Source organism: Harpegnathos saltator, unplaced genomic scaffold (assembly GCF_003227715.2).
Source record: "Harpegnathos saltator strain DR-91 unplaced genomic scaffold, Hsal_v8.6 scaffold192, whole genome shotgun sequence".
Lineage (NCBI taxonomy): Eukaryota > Metazoa > Arthropoda > Insecta > Hymenoptera > Formicidae > Harpegnathos > Harpegnathos saltator.
In genome coordinates, this window is record NW_020229975.1 from 760,911 (window position 1) to 783,631 (window position 22,721).

The 22,721-nt window shown below is 33.9% G+C and overlaps 2 protein-coding genes across 42 annotated transcripts; both read left to right on the plus strand.

Annotated features, from left to right (window-relative positions):
• Positions 1-1,240: 1,240 nt before the first annotated feature.
• Positions 1,241-12,581, plus strand: sw (cytoplasmic dynein 1 intermediate chain short wing). Of its 38 annotated transcripts, none has more exons than XM_025297871.1 (14): positions 1,241-1,379; positions 1,791-1,914; positions 2,000-2,096; positions 2,173-2,278; positions 2,359-2,489; positions 3,994-4,131; positions 5,687-5,707; positions 8,136-8,183; positions 9,846-10,025; positions 10,109-10,265; positions 10,392-10,764; positions 11,247-11,478; positions 11,581-12,008; positions 12,109-12,580. In XM_025297871.1, exons 2-14 carry the CDS (start codon positions 1,813-1,815, stop codon positions 12,268-12,270), a joined length of 2,175 nt encoding a protein of 724 aa, XP_025153656.1. In that variant the 5' UTR covers positions 1,241-1,379; positions 1,791-1,812; the 3' UTR covers positions 12,271-12,580. The 38 variants fall into 38 exon arrangements, with proteins under 38 accessions (XP_025153656.1, XP_025153651.1, XP_025153657.1 ...); XM_025297866.1 differs by having other exon boundaries at positions 1,245-1,283; positions 12,109-12,581; XM_025297872.1 differs by having other exon boundaries at positions 1,245-1,283; positions 3,994-4,107; positions 12,109-12,581.
• Positions 12,582-13,154: 573 nt separating this feature from the next.
• On the plus strand, positions 13,155-22,058 carry LOC105191968 (uncharacterized). Of its 4 annotated transcripts, XM_011155794.3 has the most exons (13): positions 13,155-13,506; positions 13,862-14,026; positions 14,111-14,308; positions 14,670-14,789; positions 15,182-15,238; positions 16,676-16,787; positions 16,889-17,012; positions 17,102-17,237; positions 17,645-17,701; positions 18,504-18,629; positions 18,727-18,980; positions 19,055-19,242; positions 19,369-22,058. In XM_011155794.3, exons 1-13 carry the CDS (start codon positions 13,491-13,493, stop codon positions 19,667-19,669), a joined length of 1,854 nt encoding a protein of 617 aa, XP_011154096.1. In that variant the 5' UTR covers positions 13,155-13,490; the 3' UTR covers positions 19,670-22,058. The 4 variants fall into 4 exon arrangements, with proteins under 4 accessions (XP_011154096.1, XP_011154100.1, XP_011154099.1 ...); XM_011155798.3 differs by lacking the exon at positions 17,645-17,701 and having other exon boundaries at positions 13,157-13,506; XM_011155797.3 differs by lacking the exon at positions 15,182-15,238 and having other exon boundaries at positions 13,158-13,506; positions 19,369-19,669.
• Positions 22,059-22,721: the final 663 nt, after the last annotated feature.

Here is a 22,721-nt window from a genome sequence, read left to right on the forward strand (position 1 = left end):
ACTTTTTGCTCCTACAATTGAACAATACTTTGTCATAACGAATTACCATGAAACTAATTTTCGACATTCGCGACGATAATTCACGTACAAGACTTACTTTCGGCGAGATAAAAATGTAAAGAACTGCAATTTAAGATTCAAGCCGCCATTAATGCGACTAACACGCCAGTCTCTATATTAGCTATTTGTAACGCATCGTATCGCGAGATATTTACTTGTCGCTCCTACAACTTAACGATACTTTGATGATACTATGATAAGCGACCATGAAACTGACTTTCATCATTTACGATAATTCGCGCGCGAGACTCGTAGACCTGGTTAGCTGCAAACGTAAAGAGACGCAATTGGAAACTCAAACCGCCATTAGCGCAACCGACATGCAATAACCTATTCATCATTCCTAGCCATTTCGCGAAGTATTTGCTTTCAGCGATTGTCTGAGAATATTTCTTCATAACAATACGAAGGAGACTAACTTTCGGATATTCTCATGTGATGATTCGAGTACGAAACTTACCTTTGGCAATGCCGAAATCACAATAAATACGGAGAGGCCTTCCGAGTATGTCCTCCCGCATTGAGCTCCAGGTTGGAAAGGCTGAAATCGCAACGGTTGAGAAATTCGAAATATCTCGAAGTATATCGATACAATAGCTGCATTCCGATATTCACTGTCAGCACTGAAAATCTATAGCATACGTGACGCAAACTATGTATTTTCAGTACTGGCAGTGAATATCGGAACGCAGCCAATATATGTCAGTCGATATGATCGTATGTAATTGTCCTCTGCAAATTAGAGGTTATTCAACAGTGTCTTACCGCGACAAACGTAAATAATATACTTTCTTAATGATGATACATGCATAAAATTCGAATGAAAACATAAAGGCTATATGATATGAACCTCAAATCAATTAATATACAGTGTAAACACGTATTACTCTGGTGTGTAGGTTATTCTGACGGTGCTGACGGGGACTAATTCGTACGATATTTATCTTCGACTACCTCATGATATCTGGTCGCTTAAATCTAGTTTATAACATTCCAGATTAATGACTCACCTCTCGCAAATAGAAATTGTACGACTCGTAGAAAAAAGCTATTTGAATCCGCGCTACCGCACTGCGTTTGCAAATATTCCGTCCTTACCGACAGTGCTGAACCGTTGATCTTCGAAGTTGTGAAAGGTGAAAGTAGATTTAGATGGCACCCTATAAATATGAATTATAAAGATCTTGTAGTCGTACAGTGCTCGTAGAAAAGATCGTGAGAATGTACGTGTTATTCGCTCAAATAATGTAGATTTTTCATAGTTAATTGACATCGAGTTTTTTCTTGCGTTAATCTGTATATTCTGTAAAGTAAAAGAGGTAAGCGCGCTCGCCATTATTTCTGTACTTAAATCGTATCCAACTAAATAACGCTGTTACGTCGGCATCGCCCAGTTTCGATCGGGTGCAATGAGAGTTCATCGTTCAATGTCTCACCGCACTTGAATACCAATTAATCTCGTCTGAACCACTGTCATTGCGGATAGCCCGAACGATCACGATTAAACATTAAAAAAGTGTAATGGTTTTTCTCTACATAGATACCACGCGTTGCCGACAATTCGGCCGGTTGACGTCATTGCTGAGAAATCAATAACTGCATTTGGGCTCACTTGCGTTACAGTGTCCTTGCGAGTTACAGTGTAGATATATTGAAATTTTTCAGCTTCGCCGCAAGAATCAACTTCATGTACTTGAATGAAATATATAATTAGAAAAGTTGTGTTGCAGGCATTATTCTTTGAACAACAAGATGATGTCTGATCGAAAAGCAGAATTAGAGAGGAAGAAAGCGAAACTACAAGCTATCAGAGAAGAAAAAGAAAGACGCAGGAGAGAAAAGGAACAGAAAGATGTAAGATAAACAGATTTATAAATAAACACTTTAATTTATATATAAGAATTACATAAGAAATAAACATCTTGTTTCTAAATTATAGGTAGAGGAAGCAACTGTTCGTGCTGCTGGCACAGATAAAGACCAGCGCAAGGAGATAGATGCGATGCTATCTTCTCTGGGTGTAGCACCAGTGTCAGGTATGAACTATATATATTTAATTATGTTATACTTTTTCAACGTTATATTCTAACTACATACGATGATTTTTTCCAGATGTTTTGTCTAGTTTGTCCAGTATGAACTCATTAACACCTGAACAAAGTACTAATGCAACACCAGATGCCAGCTTACAACCATCTAGCATAAATTCTGCTCAAAGGTACTTATATAATTTGTATTCACTTATGTTTATATCATGTGCTTGGTTAAGGTCAATTTTAATTATATTGTGATATAAAGCAGTGCAGGACGAAGGAAGAATCGGGAACTTACAATTGTTTCTGTGGCTCACACAAATATTCCACCGAAAGAACCAGTCGTGTATAGCAAGCAAACGCAAACCATTCAAACAACGCATACATCTCACGACGGTGAGTCAATATTTCCCTTATAGTATTTATCTCTATTGCACATATGTGTTACATCTCACTCGTGATCGCGTAAAAAATTGTTTAGCTATTAGAGAACACGTGTTTCTTAGTATTCTCACAATGTATTAAAGATACAACATTGATGGAATTGAGACATAATTAATATATTTTTAGATTTAAAAAAATGAATAATTAATTTCGCAAGATATGTATTAAATGTAATTGTTCTTACATGGTATATTGTGTTGACAATTTCTTGCTATTTTATGCTAAATAATTCCATTAATTATTAGTATGGGGGAGTATACACTTTAATATAAGCTCACAAATTTATAGTGCATTCACAGTGCGTGTTTTTTAAGATCACGGAATATCATCAACACATATATCATAGTTTTCACATCAATGAATTTCCATTCATGATCGAGTATGGTAAAGTGGGTGGTGTATAAAATATACTAGGTTATCATATATATTTTTAATTGCAACACTGTGTTTACAAGTTTATAATTGTGTACTAAACTTTTAACAATGTTCTTTTATTTATTAACTACCAATGAAATAATGAAATAAGTTATACCATTAATTATATGGGCGCGAGTTTCTTTAATTTTTAGTTTTTCTTGAATGAAGGTAACATTAAGATTGAATTAACCTTCTAAATGACTTTCTATCATTAATTTCAAAAGAAGTGGCGAGGAAACTTACATATTCTCGAAATGTGTACATATATATGAGACAGAGGAATTTTAATAACCTGTTACGATGCACTTTATTATCTTGTATTTTCTCCTCATATCATCCATAAGGGATTAATATTTTTCAACACTTTTATATGATTTCTACATTTTTTATTTAAAATATATTCTGCATTAAAAGAATAACACATTGAGTATTTCTCTTATTATGAGGCTTAGATTATATGTGTGACAAAATGTATCAGGTCAAATTATAACAGGTAGTAACGCGTCTAACAAGCAATCTGGGTTTGGTTTAAGTTATAATTCTTTCGGTGGTGGCGATATATATTCCTACATGTATTGTTTTCATTTCCATGACACAACCGCAAATTCAGTTAGTTCTTAAACATTTATTTTACATGTTTCAAGAATGATTAGTCTTATTCTTCCGATCATTTAACACAAATGATTGTGTTTATGTTGGCAATTTATGTTGGTGTGAATAACAATCTCTACAAATTTTAGAAAATTTCTTATACCACCTACTTTACTGCAGTGAAACATAATTCTACATCAACTGTAATATAAAATTTGTATTCTGATGATAGAATCTTTCTTTTAAAGTTTTACAATTGTTTAATTCGTTATCTTGGAGAGTGTATTAAACCGGGAATATCTCGTGAAATGTATATACATATATACATATATATAAAATGATTCTATATATTTGCTATATCTAACTGATCTTGCGGTGTTATTAAACATTCGCGTGTTCCCTTGTCTTGCGATACAATCTGATCGATTCATCCGGTGTTGGACATAAGGACTGTCCACATCGTCCTCTGCATACACCATCTACTCCTCCTGTTCAACAACAACACCAACTCACTCTTGCTCCGCAGGCTACTTTGAGACTGACTGGTGGCGCCCCAGGAAAGGTGGGTCTGCACCAAACTACCTATGTATGTTCTGTCTACTTTTTTATTACCCTTCCATATAATTGTTGTTACAACATTATATTATAGAGGTAGATACAAGTTGAAGTTCGCGTTTCCTAACGAAGGGATGTAGAGTCTAGCTTTGAGGGTGCTTTGCGCTGCTTAAACATTGCTCCGCAGACTTTTATGACTACACCTGACTTTTTCATTTTTCTTCATATGTATGAAGCTATGTGAAAGCAACATAGCGTACATAGGGTTCATGAAGATTACATACAACGTTTTGTTATAACAATCCGTTTTATCCTAACTATGCTGCCAATTTTGTATGTGGAAGTTTATAGTGTTTAACTATAGACTCTGAGAATATATCTTAGCATTTTACGAAAAAATGTGTGTATGTGTGTGTTATCATAACTATCTTTATGATAATCTTGTAGTTTTATTTCCACATACATATGACTATATTTGTTTGCATATAAAGAAAAGCTTACTCACGCTTTGAGGTTCTAGTTCTAATGAAATAATTGATTGACAACAAGTTAAGATTACACAGCACATTAACTCTAGGCGTCCTGTTTGTTGGGAAAACATACGAATTGATTATAAAAAAAGTTTTACAAAATCATACCATGAGACTCATGCGTGCTGATAGAAAATTGATGTCTATGCTTGGTAATTATCTGTATTTCTCCAGAACATTTCCAGACATAGAAAACTCTGATGATCTAATGACGAGATATGTAGAGAACGCAAAAATAGCTTATTTGGTGATATTTTTTAAATGTGCTTGCTAACGAATTAACAGCTGTTGATGAAGATATTCACATTGCTACTAAAATTGTCTGCTTTCTTGTGAATCGTTCTATGCATTAACAAGAAAAATGATAATAAAGTAAATTTCAGAAAGATTTGGGGGGTGGGCATAAGTGTGACAAGGGATGTGAGTGAGATATTGCAGTTTGTTCGTTAAAATGCCTTTATTTTATTAGACATAAAGAGGAATAAAGAGATTCCTTGCTATAAGCGATAATTTGATGAACATGATGATCGCTCGTGAACAAAAGAAAGTGTTGAACAGAAAGGAAGATAGACGTTGGTTATTTTAAACATGGTAAACATTCTGAATATGTACGTTTCCTCTTATACATAGGAACCAAAAAAGCACCGCACAATATAAAAATTTACAAAATTACATCCACCTAACTACATTCAGCATAACAATGGTTTTTTTTATAAGATATTTTTTAATAATATTTGCAAAATACTGAGATTTCTTTACGATTCTTCATTTATATTTTTCTTTGTAATATTTTTACAGACAAGTTATACAGCACGGAGATACTTGTTTGCTTCAACAGAATATTAACGTGGTAGTCGAATTCTTTTTCAATACTGCTACAAATCTACATTACAAGTTGTAAAACTTGTCATTACACTTTTGTACAATTTTTAAATTTTGTCATCAATATGTTTTTGTTCAGAACTGAATGGTCTGAGTGTAGAGAGGTGTTATTAGTGTAGTGCATTCTCTTGTGATATCGTAACTAAGTACAATTTTTTTCCCTCCCCTTCTCAGCTCATGCGTTCGACTATTACGGTAAGTTATGATTTCTCTTGGTTCTGAAAACGACTTTTAGGTTCAGAGTTAGGTTTAGCTTGATTCAGTTTATTGCTTAAGAAAACAATTACAATATAAACAGAAGGTACTATGTGAATGAAGATTATATTCCGAATGATAGAGTAACGCGTAATTACTCAGATTAAACTTCACATGCTATTCGAAATTATTCACGCCAAAACGAACGTGTCGAGGTAAGCGCAACATTGCTACTAAATTTCCAGTTTCTTTGCCAGATAGAATGTCTATCGATATTTTCTTCATACGAATCTAATTGACACTCGCAATATACTAGGGATATTGCATTTTTCGTGTTTATTAAGAATAGACACGCCAGTGAGAGAACGTAGAGAACGTACGAGAAGTATGATTTTCCGAATTTAGTTTTCCACAGAAAACGTTAGTTAGTAGAACGCAAGAATGCAAAAAACAACTCTCCACCCAGAACCTAATCGGTCTTTGCTGTCTTATCTTATGGATTGCTTTTGTATTTTCCAGCTCTCTTCTCTCATTACGTTTATCTATTTTTGGGTGCATTCGTTCTTATTTATTGTATCTATTATTTTCTAAATATTTGTCTGACATCCCGACTCAAAAACAAAAAATCTACTATTGGGCACACATACAAATCTATCTGCATATATATATATATATATATATATATATATATATATATATATATATATATATATATATACACACACCTCTCTCGCGGAAAGCATGCTGAGAAATGGTTGTCCCTGACTCTTTAAACGAAACACGATTTTTGCAATATTTGCAAGCTATTTTTACACTCTGTGTGTGTGTATATATATATATATGTGTGTGTATGTATGTATATGCATATATATATATATATATATATATATATATGCATAACTAATTATATGTAAGCATGTTATCAAAAAAATATTTCTACAGTTTAATGACAAAAGTTACACTGAAAAACTTTAGTATATGCCATTTGATACTATTTGACTATTTTATATAATAATATTCTTAATAATAGCTCAGACGGCATCGAAGATTTATGTCAGAATGTCTCGAGTGAAATATCCATTGGCAAATCTTGTCACAACTTAACGCACCTTCCAGAGTTCTCGTCGCGATGTGTCACGGTCATTATTATCTCTTTGGGAATGCTATCACATTAACACTTACTAATATGGGAATAGTCTTTTTATAGAGCTAAGGTGTTGTGGGATATTAACTTAACTTAACACATATCACATATATTATTCTCTTTATATACACGTCGTTTCTGGTAAACTACTTGCGCGTGTGTGACAAAACGAGATCCCAAATATCGTATAAAGATATGTTGCTTGAGCTTCTAGTGATGCAGGAACCTGTTTATAAAACGTTCTTCGTGATCGCAGGACATTGCTTTTTTGACAGCACGATGGTGGTGTAGCAACAAAATTAGTAGATGAACATAGATAAAATAACAAACAAGGTGTATGCCAATGAACACGTCACAGCATAGTCGTACAGCATTCTCAAAATAATATGTACACATCGTGTTTTTTTTCCATTTTTTCTCAACGCGAATGTCGACAGATTTACTTACTTTAATTACCAGTTGTTGACTCTCTTGAAAAGTAACCATTTTAAATGGCTCGAGTCGTTGATCGATATCGAAAAAAACATTTTTCATTAGTAGTCGGAGATGTCAGTATGTTGTATTAAATCATTGTTTCAATTTCACGATTCCTTACTTATCTCCGTTTTTGTTGCTGTGCTGACTTTTTTTCTGAGACCTACCAATATTGAGTTTTGGCCGTCAAATTTATTTTCCGAGAATTTTCCTACCTCGTCATGTTCCATGTCAATTAACGCGCATCTCAAAAAAGAAGACAAACGATTTAAAAATTATATATTAATCGAAAAACGTCTAGAGGAATCAAAGACTGAGATCTCGATAAATTTTTCTCCATTCGGTGTTTAAACATCTTTATAAAATTCGCAAATATTTCATTCAAGAATTAGAGAGACTGATCGCTTTAAAATGCAATGTTTTAATAAAACATACAGAGCCGTTGCTAATGGGAATATTGTACGCATGTAAATAGATATATCGACTCTGATTTATCAATTTAAATTGCTACTTTCAATTTTCTTAAGCAATTGTTGATGTATTTAGCATGGCAAAACAAGAGAAGTTAGTTGAATCTTCCATCGTAACGAATTATCGCGAGAATAACGCGACGATTGATCGATCAAGTTTAATATGTCTGTCGGATTTAAATAGTTTTACATACGGAAATGAAGAAAAGACTCAAGTAACTTTTGACTTTTGTACATGTATATTATGCATCAATAATATCTGTTGAAAGATATTTAAAAACAAACGATTCCGGCAGATAAGATATCAAATTGATTGACATTTTCTTTTCCCTCCTTCAAGACGAGTACAATCTAAATCCTGGTTTAGAATGGGAGGACGAATTTACAGGTAGGTAATCCTCTCTAAAGACGATTCACTCTGGCTAATTACTTCACGGACATGTCTGTAATTCTTACTTCACACTATCACGAAGTTGCGTCTAAAAATAATTTTCTCACATAACTTTCTTGTTGTAATGTATCGTCTTTGCCTCATATGCACTGAAAGGAGGGAATTGCCGCTGGCGTTTACAAATTGCTTCATGAATTGCTTCATTTTACGTATATATTATTTCTCCTGTTTAATACTTTTCTTTACATAGTCTACAAGATAGACTTGCTTTACGTGCCGCGCATGCAAAAGTTGAGAAATTATTTATAACATTGTTATAATTATATGTTTGTTATTTTCTTTTTTGATGCGATGAACTTTATCCCTATAAAGCAACGAGACGTCAAACGATTTGCGTTACGTCATTTAAGATTTGACACTTCGGTCGAGATTCCGTTGTTATAAATTTATTGGTTCTCTTTATTATTTTGAGAATTGGAGCAATAGATTCATAGATTTTGTTTGTTGCAACTGTTGTAGTTTTTATAAATTCGTACAGTACTGCATGAGACTTGGGAAGTTGCGTTAAATCTCCACTCTATATGTATATGCGCACTTGTTTTTATTACTATTCTGTTATTTAAGAGAAAATACTTAGTCGCACGGCTGTAAACCCACTTCTTTCCAACTTCAACAACGTTTATTAATTTCTTTCAAATAGTTTTTATTTAATTATCAATCATATTTACGTGATATAATTATTAACAATGTAAGAGAGAGATGGTGAAACTCATTTCATATATCCTAAACCGTGTTACCTCCTATTCATAACTGTATAATTGGTGACAAATATGGTTAAAGGGAAAATCAATAATCTCTCATTACTTACACAGTCACGTTTGTCTTTTCTACATTTCGCATTTTCCACACGTTTCACTTTATCGATATTGCATGCCAACAAAGGGTGGAGAGACAATTCAGAAAATAATGTCGAGTTCTTGTAATAAATTATATAAAACTGATGTTTATTTACAATAGTTCACCAACAAGCAGTCCACCTTTCGTGTTCATGTCTAATTTTGCATGTTATCTAGGCTCACACTCGTAATTTTGTAATTTTATTTTTGTATACGATATATATTATTTCTTTTAGCATGATATATTATTTAATATAGCATTTTACCAATGCTTCTCTAAATATGGTTTCTTTTTTAAAACAAAATTTCGCTAAATATTCAGCTGAATTATTCTTTTATTGAAAGAAATGAACGTGAATCCTTTTTTTGCAATACGCTGGCATGTAAATTTTGGCACTCGATGTGTATAAACAGAAGAATGAAGTTGTTGCAGAGATAAATGTAAGGATTTTCACAGAATGCACAGTGTTATCTTGTTCTTATTAATGCGTATAAATAAGGTAATAGAGATTATTGCACTGTGTGTATCCGTTAAAGCGTCTCGAGGGTAATACTTATTTTAAAATAATTAGTCTTTTTTTTTTTTTTAGTTTATTTTATATATATATATATATATATATATAAACAGTACCTAAAAAGTAAAAGAAAGTCAATAAGTTTGTTAGAGTTGTTAGTCGAACATGAATAGATATAGATAGACAAGTAGCTAGGTAGTTACAACCAAGTTAGGGTACTTGTGGCGGAACCAGCTTATTCACCACAGTTTTGACATTTGATGATGGCCAAGCCGAAGATGAAGAAAATAGCTTGCCGCACATGGACGGTTTCCAAAGCAAGCTTCCTCCAGGAATCCTTCCTCACGGGTTACCGCAAGTTAAAGAAGTCCAACCTGCTGTCACACAGGTAGAACAAGAGAAAGAGAAGGAAAAACCCAAGAAAGAAGGTATGTGGATCATTTTTCCATTATAGAAATATGTGTAATTCTCCCGCTACTGAGAAATGTTGATTTTCGTCGATTTCTCGAAGTACGTGAGCTCAGCGAAGAAGAAAAACAAATGATCATCCTATCGGAGGACTTCCAACGATTCCTTGATCGCACCAGCAGGATCGTGGAGAGAGCATTGGGTGAATCGGTCGATATATACACCGATTACACCGGTACGATGGACGGCGAAGATGGAATGTAAGTCAACTAAAAAAAATTTTCCAATTGATCTTGCTTTGGTACAAGATAATATATACATTAGATGAATTTTGCCGATTAACATAAACGATTATTTGGAGTTTTAATAGACTTGATCATCTATAGGGACGAAAAGAGTCATCAACGGCTCTGGTTAAATCGCTCGTTCATCTGCGAACGGTGGTCACGTAATCGTTGTGTGACTTCCATGGACTGGTCGCCGCAGTTTCCTGAGCTTTTAGCGGCCTCGTATAACAACAACGATGACACGCCGAACGATCCTGATGGGGTGTGCCTAATCTGGAACACGAAATTCAAGAAAACAACCCCGGAGTTTATCTTTCACTGTCAGTCACCGGTTATGTCCACTACGTTCGCTAGATTCCATCCGAATTTGATCCTGGGCGGCACATACTCAGGTCAGATCGTACTTTGGGACAACCGAGTGCAGAAGAGGACTCCCATACAACGTACTCCCTTATCCGCCAGCGCGCATACCGTAAGTGATATATTATTCACTGACGTACAGTCTGTAAAGTAAGAGCGTGTACGGGTTAATGTGTAGAAACATTTATTTTTAATGATTTTTAAATACATGGATTTGTACTTCATGAGAAGAAAAACGCTATACCATTAATGAGTCCAGTCACCACCGGCATTGATAATTGCCTGGCATCTCCGAGGCATACTTTCCACTAAGTTGACTGCGTATTCGTTCGGTAAAGACCTCCAAATGAGACGAATTTGTCGTGTTAGCTGTTTCAAAGTGCACAAAGTGTTCTTTTTCCTCGAAGCTTGTGCTTGAGATATGCCTCACAATACGGCTAAAAAAATTAGGATGATATTTGAAACCAACTGCCATTTATGCCGTACACGCTCTTACTTTACAGATTGTATATCGATTAAATAGTTAAGCTTGATAGAATTAGAGAAGAGAGAGAAAGAAGAAAATAAGTGAGAAAATCGTTACTTGTTCCACAGCACCCAGTGTACTGCTTGAGTGTCGTTGGCACGCAAAACGCGCACAATCTGATCAGTATTTCGACTGATGGGAAATTATGCTCGTGGAGCTTGGACATGCTGTCGCAGCCGCAGGAAGCGTTGGAACTGCACACAAAACAATCGAAAGCGATCGCTGCTACGTGCTTGGCTTTCCCGCATGGCGATGTAAATAATTTCGTCATGGGTAGCGAGGACGGAACTGTTTATTCTGGTAGGTGCAATGCTGCCAGTAATCTCAACTATTTTGTACAAATATTTATATTAAAATTCACATTTTTGTTAATAACACAACTTTGGTATTGGTACTGATCAGCTTGCCGCCATGGTAGCCGTGCAGGATTAACAGAAACCTATGAAGGACATCAGGGACCGGTCACCGGCATCAGCGCACATGCGGTACAAGGTGGAATAGATTTCTCTCACCTGTTCCTAACGTCTTCCCTCGACTGGACAATCAAACTGTGGAGCCTGAAAGAGAACAAACCACTGTACTCTTTCGAACACAACGGCGACTACGTCTATGACGTAGCTTGGTCGCCGACGCATCCGGCGCTATTCGCCGCGGTTGATGACTCTGGTAGGTTGGATCTGTGGAATCTGAATCAGGACACGGAAGTGCCTACTGCCAGCGTCGTCGTTGACGGATGTCCGGCTTTAAATCGAGTATCGTGGACACCAAGCGGATTGCACGTCACTGTGGGTGACGATACCGGTAAAATATGGGTCTATGACGTCGCCGAGGTACGTATAATTTTCTTAGCTCTTTCTATCGTAAATTTAATATATAACGCTGTCCAAGGCTCATACGAACATATTTTACTGAACCTTCCTTCTAATATAGCATCTAGCTCATCCAAGAATCGACGAGTGGAATAAGTTTTTGTACACGCAACAAGATTTAAAGAACAACAAGGCAGACGAAGAACTGGATAAACTAAACCTTAGCTCTGGACCGTCGTCATTGACATCTATGACATCTATCTCGTCGGTTCCTCTAAGATAAAGATCACACTTTCGTTTAATTAGCCCCTAATTATTTTTCCTTGAAATTTACCAAATTTACTATACTTGCAATTACATAGAATATTAACAAAAATTTGGTTACTGCTTGGATGATTATTATATGTAATATCGAACAATTAGTCGACAATTGTCTTAGCCTTCTTGATGGCTAACAGAGAATGGCTATATTGAAATGACTTTTAACGCTTTAAAGATAAGCATATTATTAAATGTTATATTGGTCATAATTCTATAATAGAGAACTACATCTTTAACTGACGCAACAAGATATTAAATAAATATATAATATTGGAGTTATGTAATCTATGTGTAAATAATATTTTAATTATATTTTAAAGTTTTTAGAAATAATTTGTGGATACAAATCTTATGTTTCGCAATAATTTATCTGAGTATAACTACACTACGTAATGCAAATAGCAAAAAATATCGAACTTTGGCGTTCAAAAGTAAACGTAGAAAATTTAAAAATAAATGGTCTCTAGATATATTTGTTGTAATATACTCATTAAACGTGTTAATACAATTGCATAATCCATAACTTAAATAATTTACTCATATTATTTTTTTTTGTTCAGTCTCATTTTTCATAATCAATTTAAACAAAGATAAGATATTTATTAAACACTTTTGTATCATTTCGTTTTAGTTAATACAAATGTGTCATTTATTGTATAAATTGTGGCAAATAAATTTTTTTAAGCATACGTTTTCTCTTTAATCTGCTCTTGTATATATTTGCATAAACAATTATATGTACTGATCATATCGTAAGTGTGTCGATGACGTCATGTCGGCCATGACGCATCGATAGACGACAGTGTGAAGCTATCAGTGTAATTTAAAATACGAATGACGAAATGGTGGCTTCGTCATCTCATCGATTAATGGTGGAATCATTTTCTAACTTTCTTTTGGTAATTTAATGCACTTTTTTTCTTGAATATTCCTACAACGATTTACGATAACGAAATGCAGCCAACAGACCTGATCTTTGCTAAGCGCCTGCGTCAATTCGCGGACCCTGATCTGTGGTAAGCTGTCAGTGACAGTCACTTGCAGTCAGTGACTATTCGTCGAGTCAAGTGGATCTCGTCGTGTGCTTGAGGCTTTCCAATTTAATAACGCTCCCGTTCTGCTATCACTTTTGAGAAAATAACGGCGTACGTTCCGATAGACAGAGACTAAAACATTGCAGAAATGGGTGATAAGACTGGTAAGTAGCAAAATATAGCCTGTTGTTTTACACATACGAAAAACGCATTGAGTAAAATTTGAAGGAACTGCTATACTCTCTTTAAAATCAATCGGAAACGTCGATTTTCTCGGAAATACCTGTGACGCAATTTTTATATGGATATCTGTTACTCGCTCTTTTACGCGCTCTGAATATTTAGATTCGAATTTTTTAAAAATGTAAGAAAGACTCGGTGAAAGGTGTGAACCATTAAAGGTGTGAATCACCAAAAGTGACAAAATTCATATGGATGATAATACCCAATTTTATCTGGCACGATAAGAATAAGATAAAGTACTTACTATGAATACATTCATGTATTTCATTTAAATAGAACACATTGTGATGACACCAAAATGCAAGACTGCAAATTCCACGACGTTGATAATAGAGAGACAAGCTCTGGAGCCTCCGACACAGAATGGCACAGAGAATGGCAATGTTCATATTGCAGGTGGTGATCACAAAGGAATTGTTATCAATAAACAGGCTATTACTGGTATATATTTTAATATCTTAACGTATAGCCAAAGTTAATTGACGGCAATTGGTAAATTAGCAATAAAATATCGAATTTCTGCAGTGACAAATGGAGAAATATATCCTGCCCAGCTTTGCTTACAATTCAGAGTATTCCTGGTAAGTGCACAAACTGGGAAGCATACTCAAGAACAAAGGACTTTGCAATTTTGGTTTAGTGATGTATTGCCTGAGGCGGAACAACCCAGCATTGCACAAGAATTTTTCAGGGAACTTGTCACTCCACAGGAATTTCCTAGAGGTAAATTGTAATATGATATGCATTGATCGATTGCATATCTATATCTCTTGAAAATGATACTTTACTCAGAAATATAAATACAAATGTATCTGGTCTAACTAATTGACTAAGACAATATCTCTTTGTTCCTTTGTAAATGTGAACACACAAGATCTAATGCTTGGATATGGAGAAGTATAGTAAACTTGGATGTAATCCCTAACTTCTTTATGATATTTGAAGAAGAATATCAAGCTCAATATTTTTTAAGAAATCATTAATACTAATTGTTCTATTGTATATCCTTAATAAGTTTTTTAAAACATAGGTAAATCCTCTTATTTATTGTATTATACTGTAATATATTAGTGATTTTTTACAGATTATGTGGGGTTTATAAAAAAAATCATGAAATTGATGCAACACAAGTATCCTAGTATCAAGAAGCTAGAAGTGGAGCTAAGGCAATTGGAAGAACCAATTACACTACCAACTAGGCCATGTAAGTTAATTATTATTTCCTGTTTGTTAATGTACTCCATGAACATCTGCATATATTGTGTATTAAATTTAGTTATACAATCCCTACGTACATTCTCATTTCCAAATATATAACTATATCTTGCTTTGGTTCAATAAAAAAGAGATCTATACATGGGGGAAGGAGTTAACAGTTATTTGATTAGGCTGATTATGCTTAATGGTTCCTTATTGGAGCTACGTGTCTCAAGTGCACATTACAGCTGAACTCAAAGGAAATGCACACTTGAATAGAACTCTTACTGGCTCATTATATAATTTAAATCAAAATTTTCCCATGTGCATTCACATTACATTACATTGTATACCAAATGTGAACGCTTATATTTTATACTTAATTTCTATTATTCACAGCTACTGGTCACTTACTATTCACACTTCCTCGGTCTAAGAAAGTTATGTGGAAATCAGGTTCGAGAATGAAAAAGAATTCAGCATTTCTGTCACATTTTTCATCGATGTTTTATTCTCTTTTTCATACACACAGGCTAATAGTGAAAACAAAACTGACACATAATGTAGTTTCTCGTAACACATTAATATACCTACTGATTAGAATGATTGCGTTCTCAGGCTCTCCGGTAAAATTTTAGATTGTCAAGCAAAGAAATTCTCTACTTGGCTAGTAGATATACTCGCTTGGCACAATAACTCTGTAACCATAACAACATTGGCTTAACACAGTTCGCCTACTTATAATTTGCATCACGTCAGTTCATATTATGATATTTTCCTCGGTACTTTGCGAAAAGAAAGACTAACGTGATATAATTTTTATTATGATTAATTATTTTCGATCGAGAGATTGAGATAAAGCATAAGTTTAAAAAATTCATTATCCACTTTAATCGTGTGAGGGGAAATTTTCCAATCCATTTAACTAATCGATCAGTAAGGAATACACCAACTAGAGTGTAAAAAACATCCCACTTAACCACTTGACTTGACCTGGATATCGTATTCCCTACATGGTGTATAATATGCATATCTATCCTCACAGAGCATGACTATAGACAGAAGAAACTATTGCCTATTATATAAAACATTTCGTAACTCTACATATACAAACAACACAAAATTAAGCAATAACGTCAGCTATTTCCTTTATTTCGTATATGTGTTCTTTCGGTTGAAATTCAACTTCAACAATGTAGTTTCATTCAATTATTAATTTCTTAAGAACAAGTGTGCATCAGTATCCTACAATATACGATTTTACAGACATATGTAGTGTATTAGAAACATACATTCAACATATTAATATACACCATTTTTAAAAATCATGCCCATTTTTGTTTGACCTAAATTCTAACTAATTTTAATTGATTATTCGTTAGTATAGTACATAGTACAGTGATATTATCACACTCTCTGTACTTGTTCTTTAAGGAAATGCATCCCATGTAGAGCACGAACCTTCTACTCATGGTCACATTAGTTGCCATATACATATATGTGTGTCGAGTTTCACTCCTCATACACATTTAGTTGTATCCTTCACTAACGGTTCTAGCTCGACTCTAGTTACATAGAAATAAGGACTGGTTAAAACATATGCACCATTGCAGCTATATTACACAAATGTTCAAAACTTTCGCATTTCTACTTTGAACAAATTAGACACTACTCAATACACAAGATTTAGACTCATCCACATGGCAAAAAATTTAACTTGCATATGTTATGGAGTGCTGTTCTTCTTGTTCCGATGCTATTAACTGTAATTTAAGATTTACCATAGGCAGACATGCGGCTTACAAGTCTGACAAACCTAACATATACTACATTTATTTTATTGTACAGTGAATAAAATAGTCTTGTTTTTTCTTTCCTTTTTTTTGTTAAAAGTATCTACAGATGAAATCATCACGGGTCAAGTGATTGAACTCACGGTAGAAAAAGTTCTGGAGCTTATTGAGTCCGCTTATCCGAATCCAGTTACTGTAATCGATATAGCAAAGTAAGTATTTACATTATATAATATTTAGATTGAGTAAGGTACATTAAAGAAAAATTAATTATTGTACAGCAATAAATTTAATATAATGTTAATATTTTTAGGGAACATGGATGGGAATCATCGGCTGTAGAAGCCAAATTAAAAGAACTCCAAGAAAAGGGTCTTGTTAAAGCGATGGATCATGGAGCCTTTACTCGTGTCGTCCATCAAGATACTCAAGTTCAGGTAATCATTTAATTATAATTAATTGTTCAATAAACTGTTTGTCCGTTCATTTATACGTATATGTGCAACGTCGTAAAATCTATTTTTAGGTAGTGAAGCAGATGCCAACGATGGCGAGCGCTAAGCAACCCACTATAGCAATTATTACAGCTCAGTATTGTGAGAAACTCGCTGTGGATTCGATGATCGAAAATAAAGAAACCTTCGTTCGCTACACCACCGTTGGTAAGATTCATTGCTTATTTTCAATCAAAGGATGACAATCCTGAAGCTGTAACACTTGTGATACCCTTAAACAATGTTATAAAACGTAAACTAATCTTTATTTTTATTAGAAAAATAACTGTAATTGAGTTTTTGCAGAACATTAGGAATTCTTGCAGAATATTAGGAAAATAGCTCAACTTACTTGCCTCTGCTTTTTCTTTTAAATACATGCTTTTAAAGAGTTATACATATGATTATTTTTGTAACATTCTAATCAAATTATTTCTATTCTCTATTACTGTTCTTTTCTCTTTTCTATTTCCTTATACAAATAAAACTGATAATATATGCATTATCCGTCAAATGACGGTGAATACTTAAAGAAAATATTGCGAATGTATATTTCACAATGCATGAAACTTTAGGTACCGCAAACTCACCAGACACGACAGACGGAGTTCCACGAGTGATATGCCGTTTCGGTAAAGTAGTTTGTAACATAGCTCTCTATCGTCTTAATGTCACTTTAATGTCTCATTTCATAGCTTGCCAATTGCTTGCGACCGAAGAACAATACAGGGTCATGCGGTGCTGTAAACGTGCACTTCAGAACGTCGTTATCAACATTTATTTCACGTCATAAAATATTTCTCTTGTGTTACATTTTAGTCGTCCTTAAATATATCTCTCGTAATATATCCCTTTTGTATCACGAACATTTGATATTAACAGAATGATTTTGTACAGCTTTGTGTTTGTCTTATTGTGTTTTGTCTTATTGCGTTGTTTTTATCGGGCTTAATTGTGATTTGTATTATATATTTGTTTTGTGTGGGTTATTATGTATATTGTATTATCTCGTAAATATTCATTTATTACATCATCCACGTTTATCTCGTTATCAAATCAATATTTTTATTCTTAAATTATATTTCTTATATATTATTTACACATTTAATATAACGGGCAAGAATAATATTTTTTTTCTTATTTTTCAACTACACTAGATGCAATCTTTTAATAAATTTATAATATTAATCTCTTCCAATAGTATTATGTCTAATACTATTAAGTATTGGACTAGGAAGGTGCATTCACAATGGAATGATTTTAATCTATTTTATTATCACATATATATACATGTACACAGGTTTCGTCTTAATATATTGATAGCCGCACAGTGCACATGTCATATCATACACACGCGTCAAGAGAGTATAAAAGAAAACATAAATTTTAAGATCTATAAAAGTATCGAGGGCGAACGAGTATTCTTTGTTATAGGGGAGTCTAATGTGTATACTTTGGGCAATATTGGTGCTCACAGGATTGTGTGTACTAAATTGCCAACGGTGGGACATACTAGAGAAGCAATGACTGCTGCTGGTAATACTACCACTAGGTTGTTAGGTATATATATCATGCTTTTCCATCCAAAATTTATACTTCTGCTATTCTTTAACTTACATTAAGCACTTACATTGCATCTTTGCCTGTGCCTTTGCAGGTACTTTCCAAAAGGTGGATTATGTCTTCCTCGTAGGAGTCGGTGGAGGCGTCCCTCATTATACGGATTATAATAAACATGTACGGCTAGGCGACGTGGTGATATCGCATCCGACGCCGCTTAATAAAAAATACGTGTATGTCTACTGCGAAAGCGCCAAAATGAACGAAAATGGAAACTATCATTTTGAGACCAAGGAGTACTGCCCTCCAAATCTCGGTTTACAGGAAATTGCAGCAACCCTTAAGAAGCAGGTAATGCAATCGACTTGTATTTATGAACATCGTGTTGTATTATTCCTTTTGTATCTAAAGTATATCTTCTGTAGACTGAAAACGAGACGGCACCACCATGGCAGACGTATATGAAGGAAGGTCTAGAGAACTTAGTGAATCAATCGGAACATGACTTCAATGCGCCGCCACCAGAATCTGATAAGTTGTACATGGCTATTGGTGAGAGAGACGTTATCGAAGTAGCTCATCCAACTGCGCCTCAAGATTCCGCAAATAAAAGGTAATCGAACAGCTTTTCTTTACTTCATCGCAACTAAAGCAAAAATGTTTACTTTGGAATTGACCTCGGCAGCACAACTTAATATATATCATCATGCAGATATACTTATTAATGTTATTTTTACAGAATGGACGGATGCTCTCGAATCCATTTGGCACCAGTAGCATCCGGCCGACAAATTGCACGAGATGATCAACTCAGACAGAAATTCGCCAGTCGTTTCGGTGCGCTTGCATTCGACGCTGAAATGGACGCCGTAGTAGAGAGCATTTTAGGTAATTGTCGCGAGAGCTTTGCTGTGATTCGTGGTATTTCTGATTACAAAGACGGCGTTCGGATCAAAGAGTGGCAACCTTACGCAGCCTTGGCAGCAGCTAGTGTAATGAAGTCCATAATCTGTGCCATGGATCCACCGACCAATGACTAATGTCGTTCTTCCATGTTACCTTTTTAATTTTATTTTGCATAGCATATAATGCGACATGTGCATTTCTTTATAGGAAAAAAAATAGGATTTAAAATCAAAACAGCTCTCAAACATACGCATACATACTGCACAAAGTACACAAAGATAAGTAATAAGTCGTTAGTTAATTTCAACAGGTTCCTTACTCGCAGAGATAAATGGAGAAGGTCGTGCAACGTACTTTAATCCTACAGAACAATTTACGCACCGCTCAAATTTTTTATAGATTCTTCTAGAACAGTGCCATTTCTATATATATTTATTTGGCAATATTTCTCAAAAAAAAAAAAACTTCAACCATGTCATTAAAATAATATGAATATGATGATAATATGAACCGTCATTAATATCTAAATCAGGATCGCTCAATGTTGAATGGTCTACTAATAACCGTATTAGAATGAAAAATATAATTCTTTGTCTCGACACATTTTATCTGTAGATGTGATAAGAGAATGGTGCCATTATTGTTTCTCACGATTGTGTAACGAATTTTTATGATCCGCGCAAGTAGGATATCATATTCTTCGCGGAAGTAAAGTTCTGTACATTCCTATTGGATGATGTACGTTTCAAAGTGAAGACGTCTCAAAGACCAAATCGTTAGAAACCAATTAGAATGAGAACTAACGACGATGTGCTGGAATATATGGCACTTCGATATAGATCATCAGCAACGTAGGCGAAAAATTTAATAGTAACTCTCTGTTTAACTCAATCTAACAATTGCGCCAGGTCCAAAAGAGGACAGAGCAGTTAAACATCTAATCTTATAGCAGTCTTAAAGTAGACGAACTGATCTAGTTGTAGATATGATAAACACAAATGGCAACTGAAAGTATACTTAACAGTATTCAATAAATTTGAATCAAATTATAGTTACGATATTGCTGAAATAATTATTACATGTTTGTCAGAGTATATATTGACGTTTTCAACAAATATATGCATTCTATATTTGCGCAGCATACATCTAAATGAAGGATCGTCAAACAAATTTGTATTTGTATGAAGAATCCTAAAACATACGAAGATATATACAAAATAGATTTCTATTAAAATGTGCCAACGTGTTCATACTTGTTAAATTTCACTGCCCTTTTTAAAAAATCTGGATAATATTCATGTAAAAATTTTTCGAATCAAATTTTCTGAATTCCAAAATCAAAAATTTTAAGAAATTTACAGTTGCTTTATAGGAAAGGATTCTAAACTAATAAAATCACAGGGTAGTGTGCAGAAACTTAATATTTAAATATCGATTTTAAATGTGGAAACTTAAAAAGAAAGATGGAATATATGTATAGGAATATGTTATTAACGGCGAAGAAGAAAATCTTAAAATTTCAGCAATAGATAAAAACAAGTAACACAGAAACTACAAGAGTACGATTCTACAAAAATATTGATTCTAGCCATAACACATATAGCAAAAAAATTCTCATATTTATATTTATTTATTTTTCTCTTTTCTCTGCATATAGTATATTATTTTCCTTTCTGTTGAAAATAGTTTAACGTTTTGTCTATGTGCTGCTTATACGCAAACTCGATAAAGAAAACAAATGTTTCATTGATGTGCATAGTGTTCGTTTTAGAAGAATGTTTCGCTTAGTAGCAAGAATATTGACGGACATTGAACAATAGGCAGACCTAAAATTGATAAAAATCACTTGTTGCGTAAAAGCACACATTTGAAATTTTATCGAATATAGAAAATGACTATGATATATATGCATATAGATACATATGAAAATATAGAATTTATATATATACACAGATAAAGTGTTTAATATATACGATATATAATTCTCGTGTGCGAGCGAGTTATATCATAGAATATACTTTAAATTAACTTACCTGGCGACAGATTCCTATTTTAGGCCTAATGTTAATTTAATACATTATAGTCAATGGAATTTGTTACATTAACCGAGGCTTAGAAGCCACGAGCTTCCAGTCGTGCATTTGTATTTGCGTTATTATCACGCGCTTTCGATACTAGTCGCAATACTGTGTTTTCTATTTGTATTTATACATTTATTCTCCACTTCCTAGCTTATAATATATCATAAGTATGTCGTAATAATTAAATGTAATGTGTACTGTCGTACACACGTCCACACACATTAGTTCATATTTCATGCAATATTATTTCTCGTAATGAATGTTTACTTGATATAAGTTATTATTTTATGATTTTGCGAATGATTTATGTGATCATAACTTTGAAGCTTTGACTCTTCATAATGCAGCTTTTAATACCCAAAACCTTTGAAGATGTAATACAAGGCTCCAAAGTTTTTGTCAATATTATTGTATCAAAGAATATATGTTTTATCGACCTTTATCTAAGTTTGACCAAAAAACATTTTATTTTGATATATATATGTATGTATATAAAACTATATTAGGTTATTATTCACCAAATTATAAAGACACATCAGGGCCATTATGGTTTTTGGGAGAAAATTTGTGCTTCCTATCTGTTCGTGCGTAAATTAGTCTTCCTGTTGGAGACGCAAAGATTTATTAACAAAGTCTTCTAGATTTTGAAATGAGATCTTGGTATTCGAGCTTAGATATTAATATGATGGAGACTGCAAAGTGCCCGTATCAAAGCTATCTCTCTCGCACATGAACAAATAAAAATATTGTGCACTTTTACTTATGGGATGATGGCAACGGACTGATAATACGTAAATTGTAGCAAGATCCATGAGAATGACTATTTCATGGTAGGGCTATGCGATGCATTTGCCCAGGTGATAGACTCGAACGTGGTATTTAATCTGCTTCACAGCAGAAAAGAAGCTGTGATAATTCTGATGTTGGCCATAGTAGGGAATAATCGATTTGTCGATTTATCAATTTGATAACGGCATCGATTTATGTTGTTGGAACTTGTGCACCATAATTTGCACACTGTGCACATGCGAGAATAAGGTCATAATGTATTGTCTCTATGTTGCAAAAACAAAAGTTAGATATATGTAGTTTCGGTTTGGTAAAA

Excerpts from the sequence above, each read along its gene's own strand:
- LOC105191968 (XM_011155794.3), top strand. Across the intron at positions 17,013-17,101 it reads ATCAAGATACTCAAGTTCAG|GTAGTGAAGCAGATGCCAAC; the intron begins GTAATCATTTAA and ends ATCTATTTTTAG. Across the intron at positions 17,238-17,644 it reads CGTTCGCTACACCACCGTTG|GTACCGCAAACTCACCAGAC; the intron begins GTAAGATTCATT and ends ATGAAACTTTAG.
- sw (XM_025297866.1), top strand. Across the intron at positions 10,765-11,246 it reads TATCCGCCAGCGCGCATACC|CACCCAGTGTACTGCTTGAG; the intron begins GTAAGTGATATA and ends CTTGTTCCACAG. Across the intron at positions 12,009-12,108 it reads GGGTCTATGACGTCGCCGAG|CATCTAGCTCATCCAAGAAT; the intron begins GTACGTATAATT and ends CTTCTAATATAG.